The sequence below is a fragment of the Gopherus evgoodei genome, chromosome 7 (assembly GCF_007399415.2).
Source record: "Gopherus evgoodei ecotype Sinaloan lineage chromosome 7, rGopEvg1_v1.p, whole genome shotgun sequence".
In the NCBI taxonomy this organism is placed as follows: Eukaryota; Metazoa; Chordata; order Testudines; family Testudinidae; genus Gopherus; species Gopherus evgoodei.
Genome location: NC_044328.1, coordinates 72,391,293 through 72,415,403, shown reverse-complemented (window position 1 = coordinate 72,415,403; position 24,111 = coordinate 72,391,293). Strand labels below are relative to the sequence as shown.

Genomic DNA, 24,111 nt, shown 5'->3' with positions numbered 1-24,111 from the left:
TCATAGCTCCGACATGGGCCAGACAGCACTGGTACCCCGTGTTGTTGGACCTCTTAGTGACCAACCCTGTTACCCTACCTCTTCATCGGGATCTCATCACGCAGGACCACGGCAGGCTCCGTCACCCAGACCTTCTGTCGCTCCACCTCACGGCGTGGCTCCTCCATGGTTGACTGACTCTGAGTTGCGGTGCTCCACCCTGGTCCGCGAGGTTCTCTTGGGCAGCAGAAAGCCTTCCACCAGAGCGACTTATACAGCCAAGTGGAAGCGCTTCTCCTGCTGGTGTGCAGAGAAAGCTCTTCGTCCTATGGAGGTTCCCGTCACCACTCTTCTGGACTACGTCTGGTCCCTTAAGACCCAGGGACTGTCATTGTCGTCCCTACGAGTTCACCTCGCTGCCATCTCTGCTTTTCATCCTGGCGTGGACGGCTGTTCTGTTTTCTCTCACCCCATGGTGGCGAGATTCCTGAAGGGGCTGGAGAGGCTCTGTCCCCAAATTCGCCCTCCGGCCCCATCATGGGACCTCAACCTGGTCCTGTCCCGGCTCATGGCCCCTCCTTTCGAGCCATTAGCTACCTGCTCCCTGCTTTACCTCTCATGGAATACCGCCTTCCTTGTGGCCATTACCTCAGCTAGAAGGGTGTCAGAGCTGAGGGCCCTCACGGTGGACCCACCATATACGGTCTTCCACAAGGATAAGGTACAGCTGAGGCCGCACCCTGCTTTCCTTCCTAAGGTGGTCTCAGCTTTCCATGTCAACCAAGAGATTTTCCTCCCAGTTTTCTTCCCTAAGCCCCATTCGTCCTGCAGGGAGCAGCAGCTCCACTCGCTAGATGTCCGACGGGCGCTAGCCTTTTACATGGACAGGACAAAACCCTTCCGTAGGTCACCTCAGTTATTCGTGGCAGTAGCGGACAGGGTCAAGGGGCTGCCGATCTCCTCTCAGAGGTTATCGTCATGGGTTACGTCCTGCATCAGGACCTGCTACGACTTGGCCCAACTTCCGTCGGGCCGTATGACTGCTCACTCTACCAGAGCACAGGCATCCTCGCTGGCCTTCCTCGCCTGAGTGCCCATTCAAGAAATCTGTAGGGCAGCGACCTGGTCATCTGTTCATACATTTGCTTTGCATTATGCCCTGGTCCAGCAGTCCAGAGATGATGCTGCTTTTGGATCTTCAGTGCTCCAGGCCGCGACCTCTCACTCCGACCCCACCGCCTAGGTAAGGCTTGGGAATCACCTAACTGGAATGGATATGAGCAAGCACTTGAAGAAGAAAAGACGGTTACTCACCTTTGTAACTGTTGTTCTTCGAGATGTGTTGCTCATATCCATTCCACACCCGCCCTCCTTCCCCACTGTCAGAGTAGCTGGCAAGAAGGAACTGAGGAGCGGGCGGGCCGGCAGGGGTATATATCTGGTGTCATGGTGGCGCCACTCTAGGGGTGACCTGCCGGCCCACTGGAGTTGCTAGGGTAAAAAGTTTCCGGCAGATGTGCATGCGCGGCGCGCACACCTAACTGGAATGGATATGAGCAACACATCTCGAAGAACAACAGTTACAAAGGTGAGTAACCGTCTTTTCCCTTGTTTTCAATGGAGCAGGACTGGAGCTTAGATCAGTTTAGGGCCAGCAGTGGCATTTGTAAATGTCTAATGAAGTGTCATGTTTCAGGACAGCAGGTAGCCTCTGCGGAGGTCAGGAAGGATTTTCACCCAGCGTTTGCAGTAGGCATTGCGCTACTGGCCGGGTGCATTCTGATTTGATTGATTTTTTTTTTTGACTCTTTGAAGTAGCAGGGCTGGAGATAGGCTGGGCCAGACCCTGATCTGGGATGGCATGCCATGTCTTCCTGACGTACATTTTTGCTCCCATCTGTTCCTTTTGTAAAGGCCAGCACAGGATTGTTCTCTCCAGTTTCTGCTTGTTTTGTCCAGACAAGGGCCATCAACTCCCAATGGGTTGGCTATGAAACCCCAGGGCATTCCCCAACCTGCCTAGTTTGTTGTTGCTCATCTCCCTCCTTTGCTGTCACTTAGGGGCTGTGGCCACAGTACACAGATTTTGGTATCCTGCTGGGAAAGCAAAGGAGTCCTAGTTCTTGAGCTATTTGCCTGTTGGTGTTTTCCATGCTGTCTGGCATATAGGGATGTTCTTCTCCTGCTCGGAGATCATCTCTTGGATTTGCTCGTCCTTGCTGCTGAGCCTGAGGAAGGCAACTCTCTTAGATGATCAGGAACCAGAGTCTCATTGGAAGGTGGCATGTGAAGGAGACAGAAGTAAGACCATATAACACTCTGAGGTTGCATCTCAAGGGGCTGCAGGGGATTTGATGGCAGCCCCGTAATGCAGGCAAGAGGCTTCAAAGCTACTAGCAGGAGATGCAGTGGGTCCCACCAGGACCAATACCCTTGGGAGGAGGCAGCATGATATGGTGGGTGCTTTGGACCCATGATCAGAGCAGATATCGAACCTCAGGAGTGTGTAAAACAAACATAAAGATCCAAGAACTGAAGAGAAAATGGAGGGGCAGGAAGGTAGGGTCTGAGCCAGTCCTTCAGGCCCTCTTCATTGAAACAAAGGATGCTGTGGCTTCATAGCTCAGGGGTTAAAGTGGTGGTCTCAGAATTCAGGGGTCACAGGTTCAACTCTCACTGAGGCCTGGATTGCAATCTCTGCCTCATACTCTCCTCACTGGTTCTTCCTTAGTTGCTTGTCACTCTTCAGCCTTTACCAACCTCCTTCCTGTACAGAGGGGGCCTGTCTCCCTAGCACAGCAGATGAATATTCCACTGTAGTCAGATGTGTAAAAGTTAATGTCTTAGAGACACTATCCATGGCTGCAGGGCAGTATTTCTGAGGATGAAAACAACTCTTTTCGGGAGCAGGGATAGCTCAGTGGTTTGAGCATTGGCCTACTAAACCCAGGGTTGTAAATTCAATCCTTGAGGGGGCCATTAAGGGATCTGGGGATAAAATCTGGCTGGGAATTGGTTCTCTTTGAGCAGGGGATTGGACTAGATGACCTCCTGAGGTCCTTTCCAACCCTGATATTCTATAATTCTGTGACTAGGCAAATCCCCATCATAACTGGCCCCATGCTGCCCTGCCCGTACACCTCAGCCCTGTGTGGATGAACAGCAAGGGGCCAGTTATGATGGGGATTTTTTTATGCTGTCACTTGGGAGCTGAGCTGAGACTGATCTGTAGCTATGTCAGTAATCACAAATTACACATTCAATTAAACTGACATTTTAAACCATACAACCAATAATGTGCTCTGCAGATTGGTAGGCTGATGGTAACCTTGAGGTCCAAATTCTGTTCCACTTGTTTATTTGTTATACTTTTGACTGAGAGGAATGTTTCTTAGGACCACCTGTCCCCATGCTCCAGGCACAGTTAATGTAACTTCAATTGCTGAACTTGAGTGTGTTTCATTTTTAAACTGATCCATCACAAATCTCCCCCCCACCCCGTCCCATTCTCCTCTTAACAATTCCCCATCTCCCTAATTTCAAAAGCCTGGGGAAAAGATGAGCCCTGCTTCAGCTGAGGCAGAGACCATTGCCCTGACCTGTATTGACTCAATTTATGCTTTTTGATCCTTTAAAGCTAAACGGAATCTGATGGGGCTGAGTGAAGTGGGTGACCTCTGTTGGCGTGTTCCCTTTCCCTCTGCAGATTGAGAGGCACGACAGTTGTGCTTATGACTACCTGGAAATCCGAGATGGCCTCACTGAGGACAGCCCTTTGATGGGACACTTTTGCGGCTACGAGAAGCCAGAAGATATCAAATCCAGCTCAAATAAAGTGTGGATGAAGTTTGCATCTGATGGGTCCATCAATAAAGCAGGATTTGCAGCAAATTTCTTTAAAGGTATGGATTACACATCGGACCCTAAGGTGGTTTCATTAAGGTGAAACTTCTCTATCAGAGACACTTGAGACCCCTCTCCAAGGATGGCCCGGGGGCCAAGTGCAGGCTATATTCAGTAATGTGGCCCACAGGCAAAAATCAACATAAGGCCTCTATCTAAACTGAAGACTGCAAGTTGCTTGGAGTAGCACAGGCTGGGAGCTGAAGACTACATAGCTCAATATTAAAAAGGAAATGACTGCTTTCTCCTTTCCATTTTAAGCAGACTAGATGGGGCCCATAGCTTCCTGGCAACTTGCCATTGTAGTCCTCAGCTAGTCAACTCTGGGTGCACCCGTTATCTTAATGAATTTTGTAATGACCAGGAATTTAATGTGTGTCTTGATTGTTTGGAAGAAACATGAAACATACAAAGCAGTCAACAGCTTAAAAAACGTGAGTAGAAGTATGGGTTGAAATCTGTGCTTTATGAGAACATGGGACCACTACCTTTTAAATGCTGAAAATAAACCAGCCATGAACCTATACCGGATCAATCCTTAAGGGCTAAGCCTTCTACTCAGGTCCAACAGTTAGAGGATGAGGCCCCAAAAATGAGGGATTACCTTGTCTTCAAGCCAGAAATGTGACCATTGGGGTTATTCTAGTTTTTGCTACTCCATGCTATCCTTATGGAGAAGCAAGAGCAGTCCTCAGTTATGCAGATAGTCTCTGAAGTGCATATAATATTCATAATAATGTGGCAGTTTTAGGTTTTATATAGTACCTTTTATCTGGAAGCATCCCAAAACATTATACCCTTACCTGTACTGAAATGCAGCCATCTCTGGAATGGGACATTGCTGCTCCTAAACAGTGCAAAGCTGGTTAGGTCAGGAACTGAAGATAAATAGTTCTCCAGTTAAAACCACCAGGGTAAATTCTTAGTGAAGTATAATGACCAGGACCCCAGAGCTCACATCCCCACCTTGTAGACACAACAAATCCTGTATTTTGGCAGGGGTTAGACTAGATGACCCTTACTAACCCGCTGGTTCTATGAGTCTATGAAAATGGCTTCAGAACCTCAAGTGACCCTGACCTAAGCTTTGTCTCATGCAAATGATTTAACCCCACTTCCTTTCCAGTTTTAACATGGAGCAGGAAGTCTGGCATTGTCTCTTAGCCTGCATGGGCATTCTGTCTTAGCCTGACAGTGAAGAAGCAGGGTTCTAGAGACTGACGCAGACACTGTGGCCTAGGAGAGCTGATTCTCCCAAATTGGTGGTTAACACTGTAGTTAGATTCACTAACCAGTCCCAAACTGTGCTCCTGATCCCCCACACTGGTTATCAAGAAGCTAAAAAAAAGGAAATCACGCAGCCCCCTTTATTGCATTCCAGTTCTCTGGCTCCCAATCAGCAAACAGGTCCAGTATGGTGAGGAGTTATTTAAAACTCCGCTCACTATACAAAATGTTCTTCTGATCCCCAAAGGGCCAGCCACATTGCCAGGTCAATATTAGTTTGGATCTTACCCAAAATGCCATGCTGCCAGCCAATCCTTTAGCATCTAAAACTTAAAGATTTTATTAAAGAAAGAAAGAGAGAAGAGTGTTGCTCAATGGTCAAAGCAATCAGATACATACATAAGACTTTAGAGTCCATATATCAGGTTTCTAGCAACATTGTTGAGTTTGCTGGCTTGTAGAGTCCCTCTGGAGTACATCCAAAGTGTGGATAGGTCTGTCAGTCCTTTGTTCAAAGCTTCAGTTTGTAGAGATGTTACTGCAGAGGTGGGAAGCAGGACTGAAGACCAAATGGAGAAGATGCGGGTGCCTTTATAACCTTTGCCATGTGGCTTGTACATCCTTTGTCCCAAACACAAGCTCACAGCACATGGGCATGGAAAAGCTCTTGGAGTCCCCTGTCCACAGGCATGTCCCTAAGTGTCCTGCTGACTCATAAGCATAGCCCCTGCCTTCTCTCATTGGGTTCATTGTACAACTGATGTCCTTGATGGGCCATTAAGCAGGCTGGATAGTGCTGATGCCAATCTGTCTAGGGATGTACACCCAAAACACAACACAGGTTTGTGATACAAATACACCACCCATATTTATAACTCACAATACAAAGACGATACATACATATAAACATGATTATATTTAGCCAATCATAGCTCTTCCACTGATACCTTACATGGCATATCTTGTAAGATTCACTGAAATTTTGTAATATTGGTATCATTAATATTATAAATGGTCACCTATCTTCCACACAGCGTCATGGCGGGGATGAATTACAGCCAGGAATGGGGTGAGAGGCCAATGAATCAGACCTTTGGGCATTAGAATAGCAGCACAGGGTATAGAAATCTGATCAGAAAAGCCAGGTTTCAAAGTCCAGTCTCTTTCTAGGCTGGTGGGAGTGAAGCACTGTTCCCAAGGCTGCGCGTACGCATTAGTGTTGGGTGCTAAGAATAAAGGAAATCAGGAGTGTCACTGCAAATGACAGCAAAGTGCAGCAAAGTCTTTGCAAGGAGAGACCTCGCTTCCTCTTCCAATGATGTTGACTGAAAGTGTCACTTCAGTGCCCGCTGGCTGGCAAAGCCACTGTGGTGCCAGCAGGCTGGCAATGCTAATTGTATGCCCCCTACTTGGTGAGGGCAAGACTGGCCAGCAAGACCTCTTCAGGTGCTCCTTTGGTCCTCCAGCCTGCGAGCACTGCCTGTGAAAACAGAGCTGGGGATCGGGCCATTAGGAGAGCTTGAATTGTTGCCTTTTCCTCCCTACAGAGGTGGATGAATGTTCTCGGCCAGACAACGGTGGATGTGAGCAGCGCTGCATGAACACGCTGGGCAGCTACAAGTGTGCCTGTGATCCTGGCTATGAGCTGACGGCTGATAAAAAGAGCTGTGAGGGTCAGTAGCCTTCAGAGTGGAGAGCGTGGTCGGTGGGGAGGCACCACAGTTAAGAATAGTTAAGTGGACCTGGTGTGAAAATGGTTCTCTGCCTCCCATGGAAAATTTTGACAAAACCATAAATTTAGGTTTCATTAGAATTTTTGGGGAAAGTGTTGAATTTTCAGTGACAAGCTGAAATCTGAAATGTTCTGTCCAAAAACCGAAATATTTCTCTGCTGCCGTGGTGCTTTATCATCACATTTTCCTCTATAGGTTGTGCTCCCTGATTGGACTGCATTTCCTGTGATACACCACAGTCTCACCTGTGAGTGAGGGGAGATGGTGCAACATGACCGTCACCTAGCTGCGTTGGCTGGTGGGAAATAAGGTCCAGCTGGGGGTGCCCAGGCCACAGAAATGAACTGCAGGGCACTGTGGCAGGATTCAGAATCAACATGTTTTAGTTTGAAGCTGAAACCAAAAAGAGTTTGGTTTCTGTGTGGCCATTTTTGTCCTGAAAATTTACATTTCCTGTGGAAAGCTGACACTTCTGATGAAAAATGTCATTCAACCCAAACCCCAATTTTCTGCTGAAAAACAGTTTTGAGGGAAATTTTTCAATCAGCTCTCTATGTAAATGGTTGATCTCTTTAAATAAGTGTTAGCCTGCGCAGCTCTGCTGTATTGAGAGACTCCCCTCCCCGCTCATCTCCCTTCTTCCCTCCCCTTATTTGAGAACCGTTTTGGAAATGGTGAACAGAGTGAGCAAGATCTTCAAAATCCCTTGGGGTCTCCTTTAATTCTGCTCCCATTAAAGCAGATGGCAGGCCTGCCATTGATTGTAATGGCAGCAGAGGTAGACAAGTCCTGAGGGCTTTTGAAAGTCACTCTGTATTTTAGATAGCCCCTGCGCATAATTTGACAGGCACTTCTAGAAATATTCTACTCTCTCAATCCACCTACTATAAGGAAACAGGGATGGTAGCCTCTGAACCCTAATGGCATATGTAAGAGCAATTGCTTTTGCTTTTTCAGGCATTGCTGTGAGACATGTTGTGCACTGAGTAACAGTTCAGAGAAGAGAATATAGGCAGAACCTGGATCTAGAAAGAATAAAACAGTCCTGCTTTCACGACTAACAGCAGAACCCTGCTGAAAATTTCTATCCTATATTAACAGACTTTAAATCAGGGTCTTGATCCCTTAGCAGAGTTGGGGGTCCATGTTCAGACTTTCCTAGAGACAAGTGTCTAAACTGACTGCCAGATGTCAGTGTGGTTTCCTTTCTCAGCCTAGAATAGGCCTAAGTTAAAGAGCAGGTGGAAGAGGATGTGAATTCTGCCGGCCATATCAGTCCCTGTCCTTCAGATAAAGATAATCGCCAACAGTAGGGTGGGAATTGTCGATGAGCTACTAAAAATAGTGAAGTCCTTAGGGTAATACGCAGAGCTGGTTGGAATGTTTGGATGGAAATCAGAATATTTCATAAGATGTTTTGTTTTCCAGATGGCTCTAAAGATAACACATTGAACTCTAATAAAGCCGTAAAACACTGATGTACTAACAGGGAAATATGAAACTATGATGCAGAAAAGGTGTCTGTTTTACATCAAGACAGCTGTCTCGTGTTAGCTCGCTCTATGTAAAACCTTAGTGGAGACAAGACACAGGCAGTTTTTACCATGATAGAGCTAGCTGGGGTCAACGCCAGGTGGGGGCTTGTGTGTGTGTGTCTGTGTGTGTAAGGTTGACCTTGAGTAGTTACATGAAGGTAAGAGCTACTTTTGCTTTGTTCCTATTAGCATTTTACATCTAGAAAACTGACCCGAGTTAGCTGTCTTGATGTAAAATCACACCTCCTTTGCAGGGAAGGCAAAGCCAAAAGCTAGTGAAGTTTTAAAGAAAATGGGCCACTAATGAGAGAGTGCAAGTCCCCAAAGACACTCTGGCTTTATCCTCACTAGGAAAAAGGTGTGTGTTAACCTTTCCCTGGCGTAGACGTGGCCTGTAAATTATAAACTACCCAATGGTTTGTCTTTACTAGACTTTTTCAACCTCTAGTCAATTGATTGCCACTTCCATGGAGTACATGCAGTGTTTGTAAAGTCTAGCACAGGCACATCCTACATGCTTGATGGAGGCTATGGATGTTTGTTCTAGGCAGCTCTCTACAATAAAGAGCAACTATTTGTAGCCTAGAACAAATGTTTAAGGAATCTCCATGTTGGCCTGCACAATCATGTTAATTACTCCCAAGTTAATTGGTTGTCACCGAACTTGAGATGCAAAGTCCAGTAGAGACTGATCCTGAAAGGCTACTGTGGTACTAAGGGCCAGATCCTCAGCTGGAGTAGATCAGCAAAGGTCTAGCTGCTTTGGTGGAGCTCTGTTGGTTTTTACTAGCTGAGGATGTGGCCCGAAAGCGATTTTCCATTTTCTCCCCCAGTCCCGGCTATTTTAAATCCATTCTGAAGGCTGAGATTGGAAACATGTGCCCTTCCCTTGCTACTGCCCCAATTAGCACTGACTTGTTTCCTAGCGAACAATGTGGCACAATCTTTTCTCTGTTTGGACAGAGGCAAGTAAACCTTGTGTTCGTTTGTCGCCTCTCCAGCTGCTTGTGGGGGCTTCATCACCAAGCTCAATGGGACCATCACGAGCCCTGGGTGGCCCAAGGAATATCCCACTAACAAAAACTGCGTCTGGCAGGTGGTCGCTCCAGCCCAGTACCGGATCTCTCTGCAGTTTGAAGTCTTTGAGCTGGAAGGCAACGATGTATGTAGCAGATCCATGTATTTAGTAGATGCGATTGTTGACTGGTCCGGAGCCTGATAAATTCCTGGGGTACTGAGAGGAGACCCAGTGTTATGTCTTGGTTTGGGGGCTTCCCATTGTTTCTCAGCCCTTGATTTAATGAGCAAGTGGCAGTAGTTAGCAAGACTTTCTTTAAGGAACAGAATCTGTTTTCTTTGGTATGTATTTGTAGGGAGTAGAGAAGTACTGAGCTATTTCTTTTACAAATGAGCTTGTTCCTATAGCAGTAGGTATCCTGGGTATTTTCCATTTGAAACTGTTAGTTCCTCTTTCCTAGAGGCAGGAAAATGTAAAATCTGGATAATAGCACTTCCCTACTTCCCAGAGGCGTGGTGAGGAGAGAAATACATTGAAGATTGTGAGATGCTCACGTGGTAACAGGGGGCCAGATAAATGCTGTACAGAGATAAATGAAATGTAACTAAAACCATTCTGATAAATGCAAGTATACTATAAGATGGAGCAGGAAGTGAAGGAGTTTACGACATTAAGTGACTCAGGTCGGGGGGAGTGTTACTGGTGGCGGGCAAGCCTGTGTATGGTGTCACTTGCCATGTCACTCAGCAAAATGGACCCTTGCTGTTTGGTATCCTACATCTGCAATGCAGTGTGTCCAAGTCCTCCACACTATGAAATCTGACTGTCCCTTGGCAGGTCTGTAAATACGACTACGTGGAGGTTCGCAGTGGACTGGCTTCCGATTCCAAGCTCCATGGCAAATTCTGTGGCTCAGAGAAGCCGGAAGTGATCACATCCTATAGCAATAACCTGAGACTGGAGTTCAAATCAGACAACGCAGTATCCAAAAAGGGATTCAAAGTGCACTTCTTTTCTGGTACGTGGCTGTGTCCCTTGGGGAGGAAAGCTCTCGGCACTGGCTGTCTTGGGTGTACAGGAGAACCGCGTGCTTCGTGTGAATGTGCATCTCCATGCTGTTAAGTCTGGCCATCCATGGCATCAGGTGTTACATTCTGCCTTTTGCTGTATGAAAGTCATTATTGCGGTGTACCGTCTCTCCCTCTTCCCTTGTCTCCCAACAGTGGGAAGGGGTGGTGAATTCTGTACAGTCCATTTCCATGGCACAAAGGCTGCTGCGCGTTACCCTAGCAATGCAGGAATTGCCATATGGGATTGCAGATCCTTAGATTTTAAGGCCAGACCTGCTTAACACAGGCCAGAGAACCTCTCCCAGTAATTTCTGCATCAAGCCCAGAACTTGTGTTTTGAGCTAGAGCATGCCTTTTAGAAAAACAGACATCCAGTCCTGAAGACTCATCAGAGCAGCAAATCACCTGATGTCCTGTTTCAGATACTAGCCAGCACCAGAACCTTCAGAGCACAGCAGGCAGGACTTGAGGTAACCTGCCTCTCGGGAAGGCTTCATCCTGGCCCCCAGTAATTAGAGGTTGACTTTTGCCCTGAACCAGGAGGGTTTAGATCCCTTCAATCCTTACCATCATAGCTTTGGATGTTATCATATGAATGTCCAGTCCTCTGCTGAATCATGCTGGGATCTTGGCCTCAATGACACCTTGTGGCAGAGGGTTCCAGAGGTTAATTATGCTGTCATAGTTCAGGGCAAGTGCGTGTGTATTTTCCTGCCATGCTCCACCAAGACAACCCACTCTAGGCTCCTGGCTTTTCAGCCATCACCCTTTTTGGGCAGAGACCCATGTGTTTATCTCCCTCTTGACTGGGGTTTTTTCCAGGCTGCTCAGTTCCCTGCCTACACTGTGATATTCCCAGTAAGCCAGACTGCCTATGCAGGCCAGCATCTGTACTTTGTTAGTTCTTCAAAGGTATGAGAGAGAAAATATTAAAAACAATAAAAGAACCTACATGCATGCTAAAAAGCATCCCAGAGGTCACCCCTCAGCTCCAACGTCGGGCTCTGGTAGGTGTCAATCCTTCATCCCTCACAACCGGCTTTCCCCATGGTTACAAATTCATAACTGTCTCAGATTCAGAACCAGAACAATCAGGAAAAGCTCAGTCTTTCCTTTATACAGCTTGGACCTTTGATCTTGGCCTCATGTAACAGGTGATCTGCTGACAGAGGCCCTCTCCTCAGGGTGTGGCTTCAAAAGTCTGGGGTTTTGCATAATCAGAAGTGAGGAATTTGCATTCACCTCCCCCTAGGTATTCCCCAGGAAAGCCACTAAACGCTTTTTGTTCCAAAAGTCCACAGTGTTCAGTACTGCCCTTTGAACCCCAGGTCTCACATCTAGGCAGTTCCACGCACAATAATACATCCACTGTTCATTTACTACAATGGACCCCGAAGATACTTAAACTTAACTCAGTAAGGTCTCCCAAAGATATGGCAGGAAATTGCCAGATCTGTCACGCGTGCTATGTGGAAGTGTTTCCTTTCATTGGTTTTCAATGTTACCTTTCAGTTTTGTCACACAATCTGATGTGCTTGTATTATGGGAAAGGCTGAATAGATGGGTCTGATCTACCTTCTCTATTTATACCTCGTTCTATGCTTTCTTCCAGTGTCTCCTGTGTGCAGCATACCACATGGGCCCGTAAAACTGCCCCCTCCTGCTGACCAGGCAGCCAAGCACCTATCTGCCCATCTTCTCTGCTCTCGTGGCTCGTGCAAGCCACAGGAGCATGGGTGAAGGCATCTGCTTGCCTCTGCCCAAACTCTCTCACTCTCTGCTCCTGCTGTGGCACATTGCAGTCATGGGGGGAAGCTTACCCGGCAGCAGCTCTCTTTACCTGCCTGCATCCTCTTTCTCTGCACCAGCCACAGACCCCCTGGGCCGCAGACAGCTCTTTCCACTAGACACTTGGCGAGTGGAGGAACCGGGGATCTGCTGGCAATGGGCAGAAGGAAGCTGCTTAAGGGAGCATCAGCACAGAGCTGAGCATGAAGCAGGGTTGCCAGTATAAAGATGGGCCAGTGGATTTTTGCCAGGACTGGTACATTTGCCTGTTAGTTTTCCTGAGTGCTATTCTCATCTAGTCAAGCGTTGTTACTTTTGTGTTTAATTATAAATTGGGGAAAACATTTAAAATGTACTTTGTGTGCTAGTCCAGAGGTGGGCAAACTAAGCCCCCGGGCCACATCCGACCCATGGGACCGTCCTGCCTGGCCCTTGAACTCCCTGCCAGGGACTAGCCCCTGGCCCCTCCCATGCTGTCCCCCCCTCCCCCGCAGCCTCAGCTCGCGATGCCGCCAGCGCTCTGGGTGGCAGGGCTGCAGGCTCCTGCTGCTCTGAGTGGCATAGTAAGGGGGCAGAAAGAGTGTGGGGTGGATAAGGGGCAGTGGGTCCTGGGGGGCAGTCATGGGACAGGGAGCAGGGGGCAGTTGGATGGGATGGAGGTTTTGGGGGGAGCTGTTAGGGGATGGGGAACAGGGGGGTGTTGGATAGGCATGGGAGTCTGGGGGGGGGACAGTCAGGGGACAGGAGTGTGGATATGGTTTGGGTCAGACAGGCAGTGTGGTGGGTTGGATAGGGGACGGGATCCTGGGGGGGCAATTAGGGGCGGGGGGTCCCAGGAGGGGGCAGTCAGAGGACAAGGAGCAGGGGGATTGGATGGGTCTGGGATTCTGAGGGGGGCAGTTAGGGAGTGGGAAGTGGGAGGAGGTGGATGGGGGGGCAGGTTATTTGGGGAGGCACAGTTTTCCCTACCTGGCCCTCCATACAGTTTTGCAACTCCGATGTGGTCCTCGGGCCAAAAAGTTTGCCCACACCTGTGCTAGACCCATGTAGTTTGTTGTATTGTGAGGAAGGACAGTGAACTGGGGAAAGAACAAAGTGGCTGGACCTGATCCAGCAATTGAGATTTAGGGTAGTTCTCTACTCTAGCAGAGAGAGCTCCCAGCTGGCATCAGATTTGGTTCTGTCTTGACAAGGAATTAAGTGCTGTTCGTTTGCCCCTCCCCAGATAAAGATGAATGCTCCAAAGACAACAGCGGATGTCAGCACGAATGTGTCAACACATTTGGGAGCTACGTCTGCCAGTGCAGGAATGGGTTCATGCTGCATGAAAATGGCCATGATTGCAAAGAAGGTGAGCACCGCTAACTGCAGCGAGGAAGCATTGATTTATTGCCAAACCTGCTGTTTAGTTTTCCCTAAACAATGTAAATAATGCAGCATGCAAAGGATAATTCATGGGTAAGAACAGGTGAACAAAGCCTCTTTACAGAGCATGATGCAGATGCATCAATGACAACCTCTCAGTCTAAGTTGTTAAAGGAGCCTAAGGGAGGTAGGGGCTCAGCTCCCATTGAATTTCAGGGCTGATTTAGGCTGCTCTACACGGAGCTTCCCAGCCCAGGTCTAGGGAGATGAGGTTGCCGGGCACACACTAGCGCTGTAAAAATGGATGTGTAGAAACACTTCTAAGTTGCAGTTTGGGCTAAGGAGCACCCACCTCCCAAGGCTTCAGAGCCTGAGCTGCAGTGTCTATAGAGCTGTTTTTAGTGTGGTAGCGTGAGCCCAGGTCCGTTGAGCCAGGCTGAGTGGCTTGCTGCCGTGGGCTCTGTAGACAGACCCCAGAGTCTCCTTTGAAACTCTTAGCCTCCGGTGAAAGTGATTTGACTCCAGAAAACCTCTGCAAATACAGAGGAGAGTGGCTCCAAAACCAGAACAGGAGGGAGATGGAGATAAGGAATGATGGAATGAAGAAACTGAGTTCCATCGAAGCCTATGGATGTGTGTGTATTGGTGCTGGTAGTTAATTAGCCCCAAGGAGAGTAGCTATTTCCTGGGTCCATATGACACTAATTCACTCTTCTTCCAGAAGTTGGTTGGAGAGGGTAATTTTTGCATTTAATGCTGTTATAGAGTTTTGCTTCAGCCAGTCTCTGTAAGTAGGCAGCACCTCAGATGGGCATCTCCTAAGCGATCTCCTCAATCCATAGTGTAGTCTGGCAAGAACAACTGATCCAGTGTCCCCACTGTGCCCAAGCAAAAGGCTCAGTGGTGAATGCCAGTGGCTCTTACTGAAGTCAGAGTGCTGAACAGGCCTGGTCCAATAATTCACACAGCAGTAATAAACCATCTTTAAAGAGCAGATCTTGGGCTGGTAAAAGATTGAGCTGCAGAGACTGGAGTCTTCTGTTTAGCCGCATAAGGGTAAAGCACAGACAGGGCAGTACAAGCTGCCTGCAATTTGAATATGCCACTGCTTGGTGTGTCTGCTGAGATTGGCAACAGAGCGTGGCTGTGGGTTTTGTGAACAGAGGGCAACATCAATGGATGGAGACCACTTGTTCCATTCATGTAGGCCCCTGAGCATCCATCAGATGGAAATGAAAATCCATTGGTGCCTGTGAAACCCAGCTCCAGCAAATACAAGGCAAGCAGCAGACAAAGCCCGGGGGACTGGAAATGTACTTGACCAAAGCCTCCAAACGCTTGTGAATGGCACAAACACTTGTGGTCTGAGCCCTCCAAATCATAGTGCTCACCCAATGCCGGCTTGTGTTCCAGCACTACTAGGGCAAGCAAGCGCCTGAGGGAGTGTGGGCAAGGTGGGGAGAGAGGGAGATGAGAATTCTGCCCAGGGTGGGAGCACAACACACACAGGTTCTGCGGGGAAGCTCTGTATGTGAGACAGGGAAAGTGCACTTGCCCTACCGCTCCCCTCTCATGGTATAGGAGCTAAAACTGTAACCCCTGCCCAGGCAGGGTGGGGCTCTGTCCTTCTCTGAGCTACAGAGACACATGAGCCAGCTGCAGCCATTGCTAACAGAGATGGGTGTTGTAGCTGTGGCAGTAGAGGCTTATGCTTTAAGATCCAGAGGTCCCAGGTTGCCCTGTCCTAGCAGCTGACAGCCCTCCCAGGGGCGCAGTGTTACAGAGCAATTATAAAAGAGTCTCTCTTCCATGATTAAATCCTTCTCCTGTTTTGCCACATCTTGGCCTGGGAGCTGCCTCTACCGCACTACAGCTACAGAGACTTGACTAGGTGACTGGGTTTTCTCTCTCCCAAGCTGGCTGTGAGCACAAAGTGAACAGCGCAGAAGGAACAATGGCGAGTCCAAACTGGCCTGATAAGTACCCTAGCCGGAAGGAATGCACCTGGAACATTTCCACGACTCCTGGCCACCGGGTGAAAATTGTGAGTAACCCGGGGAGGAGGGGGATTAACTCTGCTTTTCTTTTTACAAACATCGTTCATCTGCTGTATGCTGGGGATGAGTGAACGCTGTGCTTTACCCAGGTCCTTGGTGAGCTGCGGGGTGGAGTGCTTCAAATGGAGCTGGTCAGACTGTTTCCCCCTCTGTGCTCATAAGGGGCAGGAAGTGGAAGAGGCAGTGACCTTGCGGGTGCTCATGCTGCCAAAGAGGTGTTGGGAGAGGAGGTCGGGGCGCAGGCCACTCCCACTTGAGTACAGGTATAGCGAGTGCACACTGTCCTGTCCTCATCCTCCCATTGCAAGTAGGATCCATCTGCCTAGGTACTTATGGCTACGTCTGCGCTGGGGGGAAAAAACCCAAACCTGCTGGAGCTCTGAGACCCACCCTAAGCCGGGGCTTCAGAGCCCAGGCTCTGGCCTGTGCAGGAATCTCTGCATTGCCATTTTTAGCCTGTAGCATGAGCCCAAGTCAGTTGAACTAGGACTTTGAGAGAGTTCATTTTTGCAGTGTAAACAGACCCTTAGCATCCCTTCGCACTGTACTATCTGAGCACCTCCCATCGCAAATGGGACTTTATTCTTGCAGCATCCCTATGTGTGAAATGGCACCCCATTTTACAGATGAGGTTCCGAGGTACAGGGTAGATTAAAGGATTTGCCCAAGTCTACACAAAAGTTAGTTGCAGAACTGGAATTTGAACTCAGATCTCCCCAATGCCAGTTTAGTGACTTATCCACTGGACCAACTTTCCTCTCACAAAGGATTCTTCAAATAATGGGGCTGTCTTTCTTGTTGTTAGCAAATCCCACCCCATCTTTTGCAGCAATATGTACCCTCCTTAACCTTTCCGCATGTCACTGGTACAATGGGTGAGAGTGCTTTAAAGTTAATAATATAACAAACCCAGGGTATTCATGGTAGATGTGACAGGAAACTGCAGCTAAAGAGACTGTAGCTGGTTGCTTGAAGGTAGATGCCTTTAGTTGTCTCATCAGTCAGGATTTCCAGTTCACCATTTATCTCAAGCCACACAGTGGTACTATGAGAGTCAACACTTGCAAGCATTTGCTAGTGTACACAGAGCTTCTGGGGAGAGGCAGTTATTTCCTGTTCTGGACATAGGGCTGATCTTGGTTGCTAATGGCTCCCACCACGCATTGTAAATGGGAACCTCTGAGTATGGCTGTATGTGTAGGTGATGAGCTATCCCTGACCTGGAGTAACTTAAAAAAAAGCAGAAACTTCTCAGCAGCTTTCAGAGCCCTGGGGACAGAATTTTCAGCCCATGAGAACAGGGAGGCACGGTGGCTCATGCTACCCAGAGAGGGGACCCCCTGTGATACAAAGGAGGTCAGATCGGATGATCCAGACTCAGTGGTCCCTTCAGGTCTTGAACTCTGACTCTCCTTTGGAGGCTCCTGAGACAGGGATGGAGAATATAATTTTCAGACATGCCTTGGAAGCCTCAGTCTCATTGAAAGTCAATGGGGGACATGCTCCTGAATGGCTAAGTCACTTCTGACGATGGGACTTAGGAGTGTGTGAAAATCCGACATGGTGATAGCTATCTGTCTGTCTCCTCATGCTGGGTTTCTTTGGGAGAGATTGGCCTAGTTTACGCGAGATCTCATGTGTGGCAGGGGCTGTCAAACACCAGGGGCACTGATTCTTGATAGACATTTTGGTGCATAACACAGGCACCAATGCAGCCTGCTGAGCACACAGGTCTAGGCTTAATGTCCTGTAGACACTGGAACTGCTCCAGAGGTGATGAGAGCACAACAGAAGATGGAGGATCTTGTGACTACAGCACAGCCCTGCATATCAAATGACTTGGGTTCTATTCGTGAGTCTGCAGGAGACGGCCTGCATGGGTTTAGTGCATAGGGAGGGAACCCAGCTGTTCCCTTCTTTGGCGTGGAGATAATATTTACTTCTCTCGGGGGAGAGATGTGGGGCTGATTAACTGTGACACTCATGAATTCATAGAGCTTAAGGGCAGAGGGGACCTAGATCATCTCGTCTGACTGTGTGGATCTGCAGGTCCTGATCCCTGGGCCCATGGGCTGCTACCACCTGACAGCTCTGCTAGTGACTGGAGAATTGGGGGCCATAAGGCCTTATGCTCCGCTGAAGGTACCGCCCATAGGCACCTGATTGGAGGAGCCCCAGAACCCGTTATTGGGCCGAATACTCTATTTAAACCAGAAGGAGACACACAGGAAGTTGTCGGTGCAATAGGGTGGATCCTGGCTTGCTGCTGCTACAGACACTGCTGTCTGCCACCTGGCTCCAACCCTAGTCCCTGATTCTTGACTTTAGCCCTACCCTATCCCTGGCTCCTGAACCTTCTTGCCCTGGTTTCCAACTGCCTCAACTCCAACCCTCAGCTCCGACTCCTGGGATTCTGTCTTAGCGCTGGCCTTTGGCTCTGGCTCCTGTTTCACACCTGGCTTGACTCCTGACTTGAACACCAGCTCTGACCCCTGCCTTGACTCCCTACTCCGACTCCTGCCCTGACCACAAGGTCTGAGCACCCACTGACCTCCTGTATGTCACAGGCTGTTAATGAACCCAATAACTTGTGTCTGGATAAAGCATCTCTTCCAGAAAAGCAGCAAAGAATCCTGTGGCACCTTATAGACTAACAGACGTTTTGGAGCATGAGCTTTCGTGCTGCTTTTACAGATCCAGACTAACACGGCTACCCCTCCGATACTCTTCCAGAAAGTCATCGAGTCTTGATTTGAAGACAAAGAGAATCCACCTTGATAGTCTGTTCCAATATTTAATCACCTTCACTTAAAAAAAAATAATTGGGCCTTAATTCTAAGTTGAAGTTGTCTGGCTTTAGCTTCCAGCCATTGGTTATTGTGCTGCCTTCCTCTGCTAGATTAATGGGCCCTTTAGTACTGGGCATTTTCTCCTTGAGAAGGTATCTTAGAAACACCATAATCGAGCCACCTCTCAATCTTCTTGCGGAACAGAATGAGCTCTTTAAGCCTGTCACCGTGAGGCATTTTTCTCCAGCCTTCAAATTTTGTGACTCTTTTTTCTGCATCCTTTCCAATTTTTTAACATCCTTCTTATAATGTGGATACCAGAACTGTATGCAGTATTCTGGTACTGGTCTCCCCAGTGCCATAGATGGAGGTAAAATCACCTCCCTTCTCTTGCTTACTAGTCTCCTGTTGATACATCCAAGGATCGCATGGCCACAGCAGTGCACGGAGAGCGCACATGAGTTGCTTGTCCACTGTGACCTCTAAATCCTTTTCAAAGTCGCTGTGTTCCTTGTTCGCAGATGGATAACTTTGCATTTGCTTGTATAAAAACACATTGTATTTGTAACAGCCCAGCTTACCAAGCGATCCAGGTCGCCCTCTCCTCCTCATTGTTTACCCCTTCCCCTGTCTGTGTCATCTCCGACCTCTATCAGCAGGGATTTGAGGTTTACTTCCAGATCATTGATAAAAATGGTGACTAGTAATATTGGCAAGGATCCCTGCAGCACCTCATTAGCAGCATCTCTGTTATTTGATGATGCCCCACTCACCACTGCTTTTAGAGATCTGTCAGTTAGCCTGCTGCTAATCCATTAAATCCTTAATCCAGTTCTTAATAGTGGCAAAATGTATTGTGATCCTCAGATGGAAGATGCTGCAGAAGGACAAAAAATATGACAGTGAGGAGAGACGTTTCCCACACGTGAACACTATGAATCAATCCTGAGCTCTAGTATAGTGTTGGGGTGTTTTGGTAGTTTTCTATATGACCACAGCTGATCTGAATGAGAGGCAGAGCCGGGGGCACCTTGCAACTTTTTTTCAGCCTTCTCATGCTTATGCGCTAGGGTACAGTCTTTAATTACAGGATCACGTGCTATTTTTCCTGCAGGATCCCTGTCTCATTCAGTGCACAGCCTGGACCCACTCTGGGGATGAATCAAGGTTGTCCAGTGAAGGAGGCTGTTGTCTGTAGGCCTTGCAGAAGTTGGAAGGTGTGCAGTGAATGAGGCAGGGAAGAGAATAGGAAGGTGAATGTCACCCTGGATTCTCTTCTACCATGGAGTCCTTGTGTGATGCTGGGCAATTAACTTAACCTACCGTTTTCACAGGTGGCCCATAATGGTGTGTTCCTCTTTTTCTGATGTTCAGTCTGAGACACTTGGGGCCTGATGTGTGGAACTGCTGGGGGCTCCCATCTGCAGCTGATGTCAGGAGCTGTGCTTTGAACATAAAGTCACTCTAGAATGCTACTTACTCTGGAAAATGAGGCTGTATCTCAGATTGGGCACACAAAATTTGTGGCAACATCCAACAGTTTTGGCCTCGATCCATGGCTGTAAAATGGGGATAATGCTACCAGCTAATTCCAAAGGCTTTTGTTGCAGATACATTCAGCAGTGTTTGTGAAGCACTCAGATACTATGGGGTGAGCAGCATAGAAATACCAAGGAAGAAATTCATACTTTTATATTCAGTGCAGGATTTGGATTGTGTGCAGAAGCCCTGGGGCCACGCACTGAATGAGGGGGCTAAAAAGAAATATTGAATAAGTACCTATGCACCGAATGATGCAGGAGCCCGATGGGGGGAGAATAGTATGTGATCTTGTATTTAAAGATTGTATCATAATGCATATGCACAAGGGGGCACAGTTAAGATTGACCAGGCAATCCTAACTCAGGCATTTCCTAACTTTCCAGTGCTTGGCTTTGCAACCTTAATGTTCTGTTAATGTATTTGTGGGGGAGGTAATAGAATATATAACATGGTTCTCAAAAACCACCAGATTATTGACAGCCCCACATCCACATTCAGCCATGCAATCAGGCATTAATTCTGTTTATGCTCTTTCCAGAAAAGCAAGTAACTCTGCTCTTGTATGTGTCTGATTGGGTGCTACAAGGGGAGAGAAACACAATACAGTCTTGACATCATTTCTCCTGGTATATCCTGCTTTGCCCTGCATCCTGTGTTAAATACTGTCAGAGGAGTGCCAGTTTCTTTCACGTCTCTGGAGAGGTCTAATTCTCATTGTTGATTCTTGCGTTGTAGACGTTCAATGAGTTTGAGATTGAGCAGCACCAGGAGTGTGCCTACGACCACTTGGAAATGTATGACGGCCCCAACAGCAAGTCGCCCATCCTTGGCCGCTTCTGTGGCAGCAAGAAACCGGATCCGGTGGTGGCATCTACTAACAAGATGTTCCTCAGGTTTTACTCTGATGCATCTGTGCAAAGAAAAGGCTTCCAAGCAAAGCATAGCACGGGTAAACTGGGTTTTCTGCTGCTACTCCAATGATACTGGGAAGGCTGCAACTCTTACAGTGTATATTGCTAGGGCAAGAGAGACCTCCAAAATCAGACAGCGCTCATTTCACATAAGACTAGACAGGTCACAATAGAGTTGTTCCCAAAGAAATGACCCAATCTGAGTGTTAACCAGCAAATACAGACTATGCCAACAAGCAACTGGAGCATCCATTGCATTGTACCATTCATGCCAACCATCCCCTACCTGTATGGGACTTGCCTTTTCTAACCTCTAGTTTCCTACGTGCTGTCTGCATGGGGAGAATTACCAGCCTAGCTATAGCCAGTAATCATCTACATATGGATACTCTTATCCTGGAATAAGAGTGTTTTCCCTCTGATTTAGCTTCTACTACTCTCAAAGCAACATAAACTAAACCAGGAGAAAGTGCTCTTATTTCAGGGTAAGTGTCCCCATGGGGAGTTTTACCAGTATATGTCAATATAATTATATCCATACAGTTGTGGTGGTAATTTTCCCCGTGTAGCCAAGTCCCTAGGTTTTAAGGCCAGAAGGGCTCCTCATGATGATCTGGTTTGACCTGTACAGACCACAGATCTTCACCTACTGATCTCTCTATTGAGCAAAATGTGGTTGACCTAGAGCACAATAATCTCTTAGACATCCAATCTTGAGTCAGGGGCTCCAGATGACTGAAGATTTTACCACATCCCTTGGCAATCGCTTTCCCCTCACTGTTAAATGTGCCCCTTTGACAAGCGCTCCCCAACTCTCCCCGCTGGGCGACGCTGGAAGGAGATGTCTAGGCTGTGTTGAGCAGTGGGGATATTCAGGAAGGCTATACAACGTGCTGTCTCTTTGCTCCAGAGTGCGGTGGGCGCCTGAAGGCTGACGTACGAACTAAAGATCTGTATTCCCATGCCCAGTTTGGAGATAACAATTACCCAGGCCAGTCCAACTGTGACTGGGTTATCGTGGCAGAAGATGGCTATGGAGTCGAATTAATATTTCAAACATTTGAACTAGAGGAGGAGGCCGACTGCGGCTATGACTACATGGAGATCTACGATGGCTATGACAGCACCGCACCCCGCCTGGGACGCTTCTGTGGCTCAGGGGTAAGCCATGGAGACGTTAATTTCTTAGACGTAGCTGTATCCAGGGGAAGGGGATGCAGTGCGGGCATGATCCACCCTCTTTTGAGTCAGGCCTTGTCTACACTACAAAGTTGCAGCGCTGGTGAGGGGGTTACAGCGCTGCAACTTAGGATGTGTACACACCTGCAGGGCATTACCAGCGCTGCAACTCCCTGTTTGCAGCGCTGGCCGTACACCCGGTCGTTCCTCGGGTGTAGAGGATCCAGTGCTGGATCACCAGCGCTGGTCATCAGGTGTAGACACTCACCAGCGTTTTTGTTGACCTCCATGGAATAAGCAGGTATCCCAGCATACCTGAGGAAGCCTCTCTGGTAATTAAGCAAACTCCACTGCCCTCCAAGCAGGTCTCCTTCCCCGCGGTGTGCTCTGGCGTTCCCCGACCCCCCCTCCACGCAGGTCTCCTTCCCCGTGGTGTGCTCTGGCGTTCCCCGACCCCCCCCCAAAGCAGGTCTCCTTCCCCGCGGTGTGCTCTGGCGTTCCCCGACCCCCCCTCCCCCAAGCAGGTCTCCTTCCCCGCGGTGTGCTCTGGCGTTCCCCGACCCCCCCCCTCCAAGCAGGTCTCCAGCCCCGCGGTGTGCTCTGGCGTTCCCCGACCCCCCCCCCAAGCAGGTCTCCTTCCCCGAGGTGTGCAACAGCGCTGCAGCGTGGCCACATCTAACACCACTTGCAGCGCTGGTTGCTGTAAGTGTGGCCACTCTGCAGTGCTGGCCCTATACAGCTGTACTAATACTGCTGTAACAACCAGCGCTGCAAAATTGTAGATGTAGACATACCCTCAGACAGACAACACAGTCATTACCAGCCCTGAACTGGCTACGAGCATCCCTTGTGTTCTGTTTCACTCACCTGCCTGCAGTTGTCACCAGACACCAGCAGAGGTACCTGCAACTTAATCTATACACTGTGCTGGATTGGTGAAGCTGGGGGTGTGGGCTGCCCAGCCAGTGTGCCTGAGCCCTGACCTGGAGGGAGACTGCTGTCTAGGGGTAAGGAGCTCAGCCTCCAGCAATCCATTTAATCCTGGATTCTATGTAGCAGAATAAGGTGCCAAAGTACGTTGAGGCCGCACAATGAAAAGAGGGGAAGAGGATGGAATCCGCTTGCATACGTAACCCACACCCACTCAGGATAGGGCTCTGTCCCCCTCGAGGGTGGCTGGACAATATCTGGAGATGGAAGGGCCAGCTACAGATAGAAGAGGATTGTGAGGTTTGATCCAGAGGTCCCAGGTTCAATTTCCCCTGCTGTTAATCCATCGAGAGGCTCAGCACTACGAACGCTCATGAAGTCTCATCTGTCTGGAATTGACTCATGATGGAATTGCATTGACTGCTAGCTAACGTTTTTATGCCATGCTATCCCAGCATCTAGGCTGGGCCCCATTTAAAAGGCACTGTTGGGAGGATTTCACCTGCCTATTTTAATGAAGCAATTAAAATATAATTGGTCAAATCCTCCCAATGGTGCATTTTAAATGGGTCCCAGCCTAGGAGCTGGGATAGCATGGCATAAAAACATTAGATAGTGAACAATACACAGGACCTCATAGGGAAGGACAGCACCTGGGGGAGAAGAGAGGCATGTGGACAGCAAGGTAAAGAGGCAACTTTTTACTTGGAAATAACTGGCAGGGAAGCTGGAGGCAGGGCTGCAGAGGGTCTGTAGAACTGCACATGCAGTGACTTTGTGCCTTTCGGCCATGGTGCCTTGCATGTTGGGCAACTACATTGAGTTTAATGGGATTGCACGGACTGAAAGCAGACAATTCACCTCTGAATTGTCTATCAATGGCATCAAGGGAATGTTGGAATTCACTGCAGTTCCCAAGGCATGGGGTATCCGTGTCACAGTACTCCCTGAGCCCCTTCCTGCCAACCTTAGCAGTAATGCCAAGGGCTGCGTAGGTCATGGTAGTTGAAATACCCTCTGCCTATGGAGATCCTCTGTGCAGAAAGGAGCTGAGTCACATGGACAGCAGCAGTGCAAGTCTAATC

The 24,111-nt window shown here is 48.5% G+C and overlaps 1 protein-coding gene across 2 annotated transcripts in view; it reads left to right on the top strand.

The window, feature by feature from the left end:
- Nucleotides 1-24,111, top strand: part of TLL2 (tolloid like 2) — a 202,793-nt gene that overhangs the window by 174,290 nt on the left and 4,392 nt on the right. For both annotated transcript variants that reach the window (XM_030570612.1, XM_030570611.1), the window contains 8 exons: nucleotides 3,686-3,881; nucleotides 6,657-6,782; nucleotides 9,379-9,539; nucleotides 10,233-10,413; nucleotides 13,479-13,604; nucleotides 15,535-15,662; nucleotides 20,742-20,955; nucleotides 21,828-22,078. In XM_030570612.1, coding sequence (XP_030426472.1) covers nucleotides 3,686-3,881; nucleotides 6,657-6,782; nucleotides 9,379-9,539; nucleotides 10,233-10,413; nucleotides 13,479-13,604; nucleotides 15,535-15,662; nucleotides 20,742-20,955; nucleotides 21,828-22,078 — 1,383 coding nt within the window. The remainder of the gene's footprint in view (nucleotides 1-3,685; nucleotides 3,882-6,656; nucleotides 6,783-9,378; nucleotides 9,540-10,232; nucleotides 10,414-13,478; nucleotides 13,605-15,534; nucleotides 15,663-20,741; nucleotides 20,956-21,827; nucleotides 22,079-24,111) is intronic.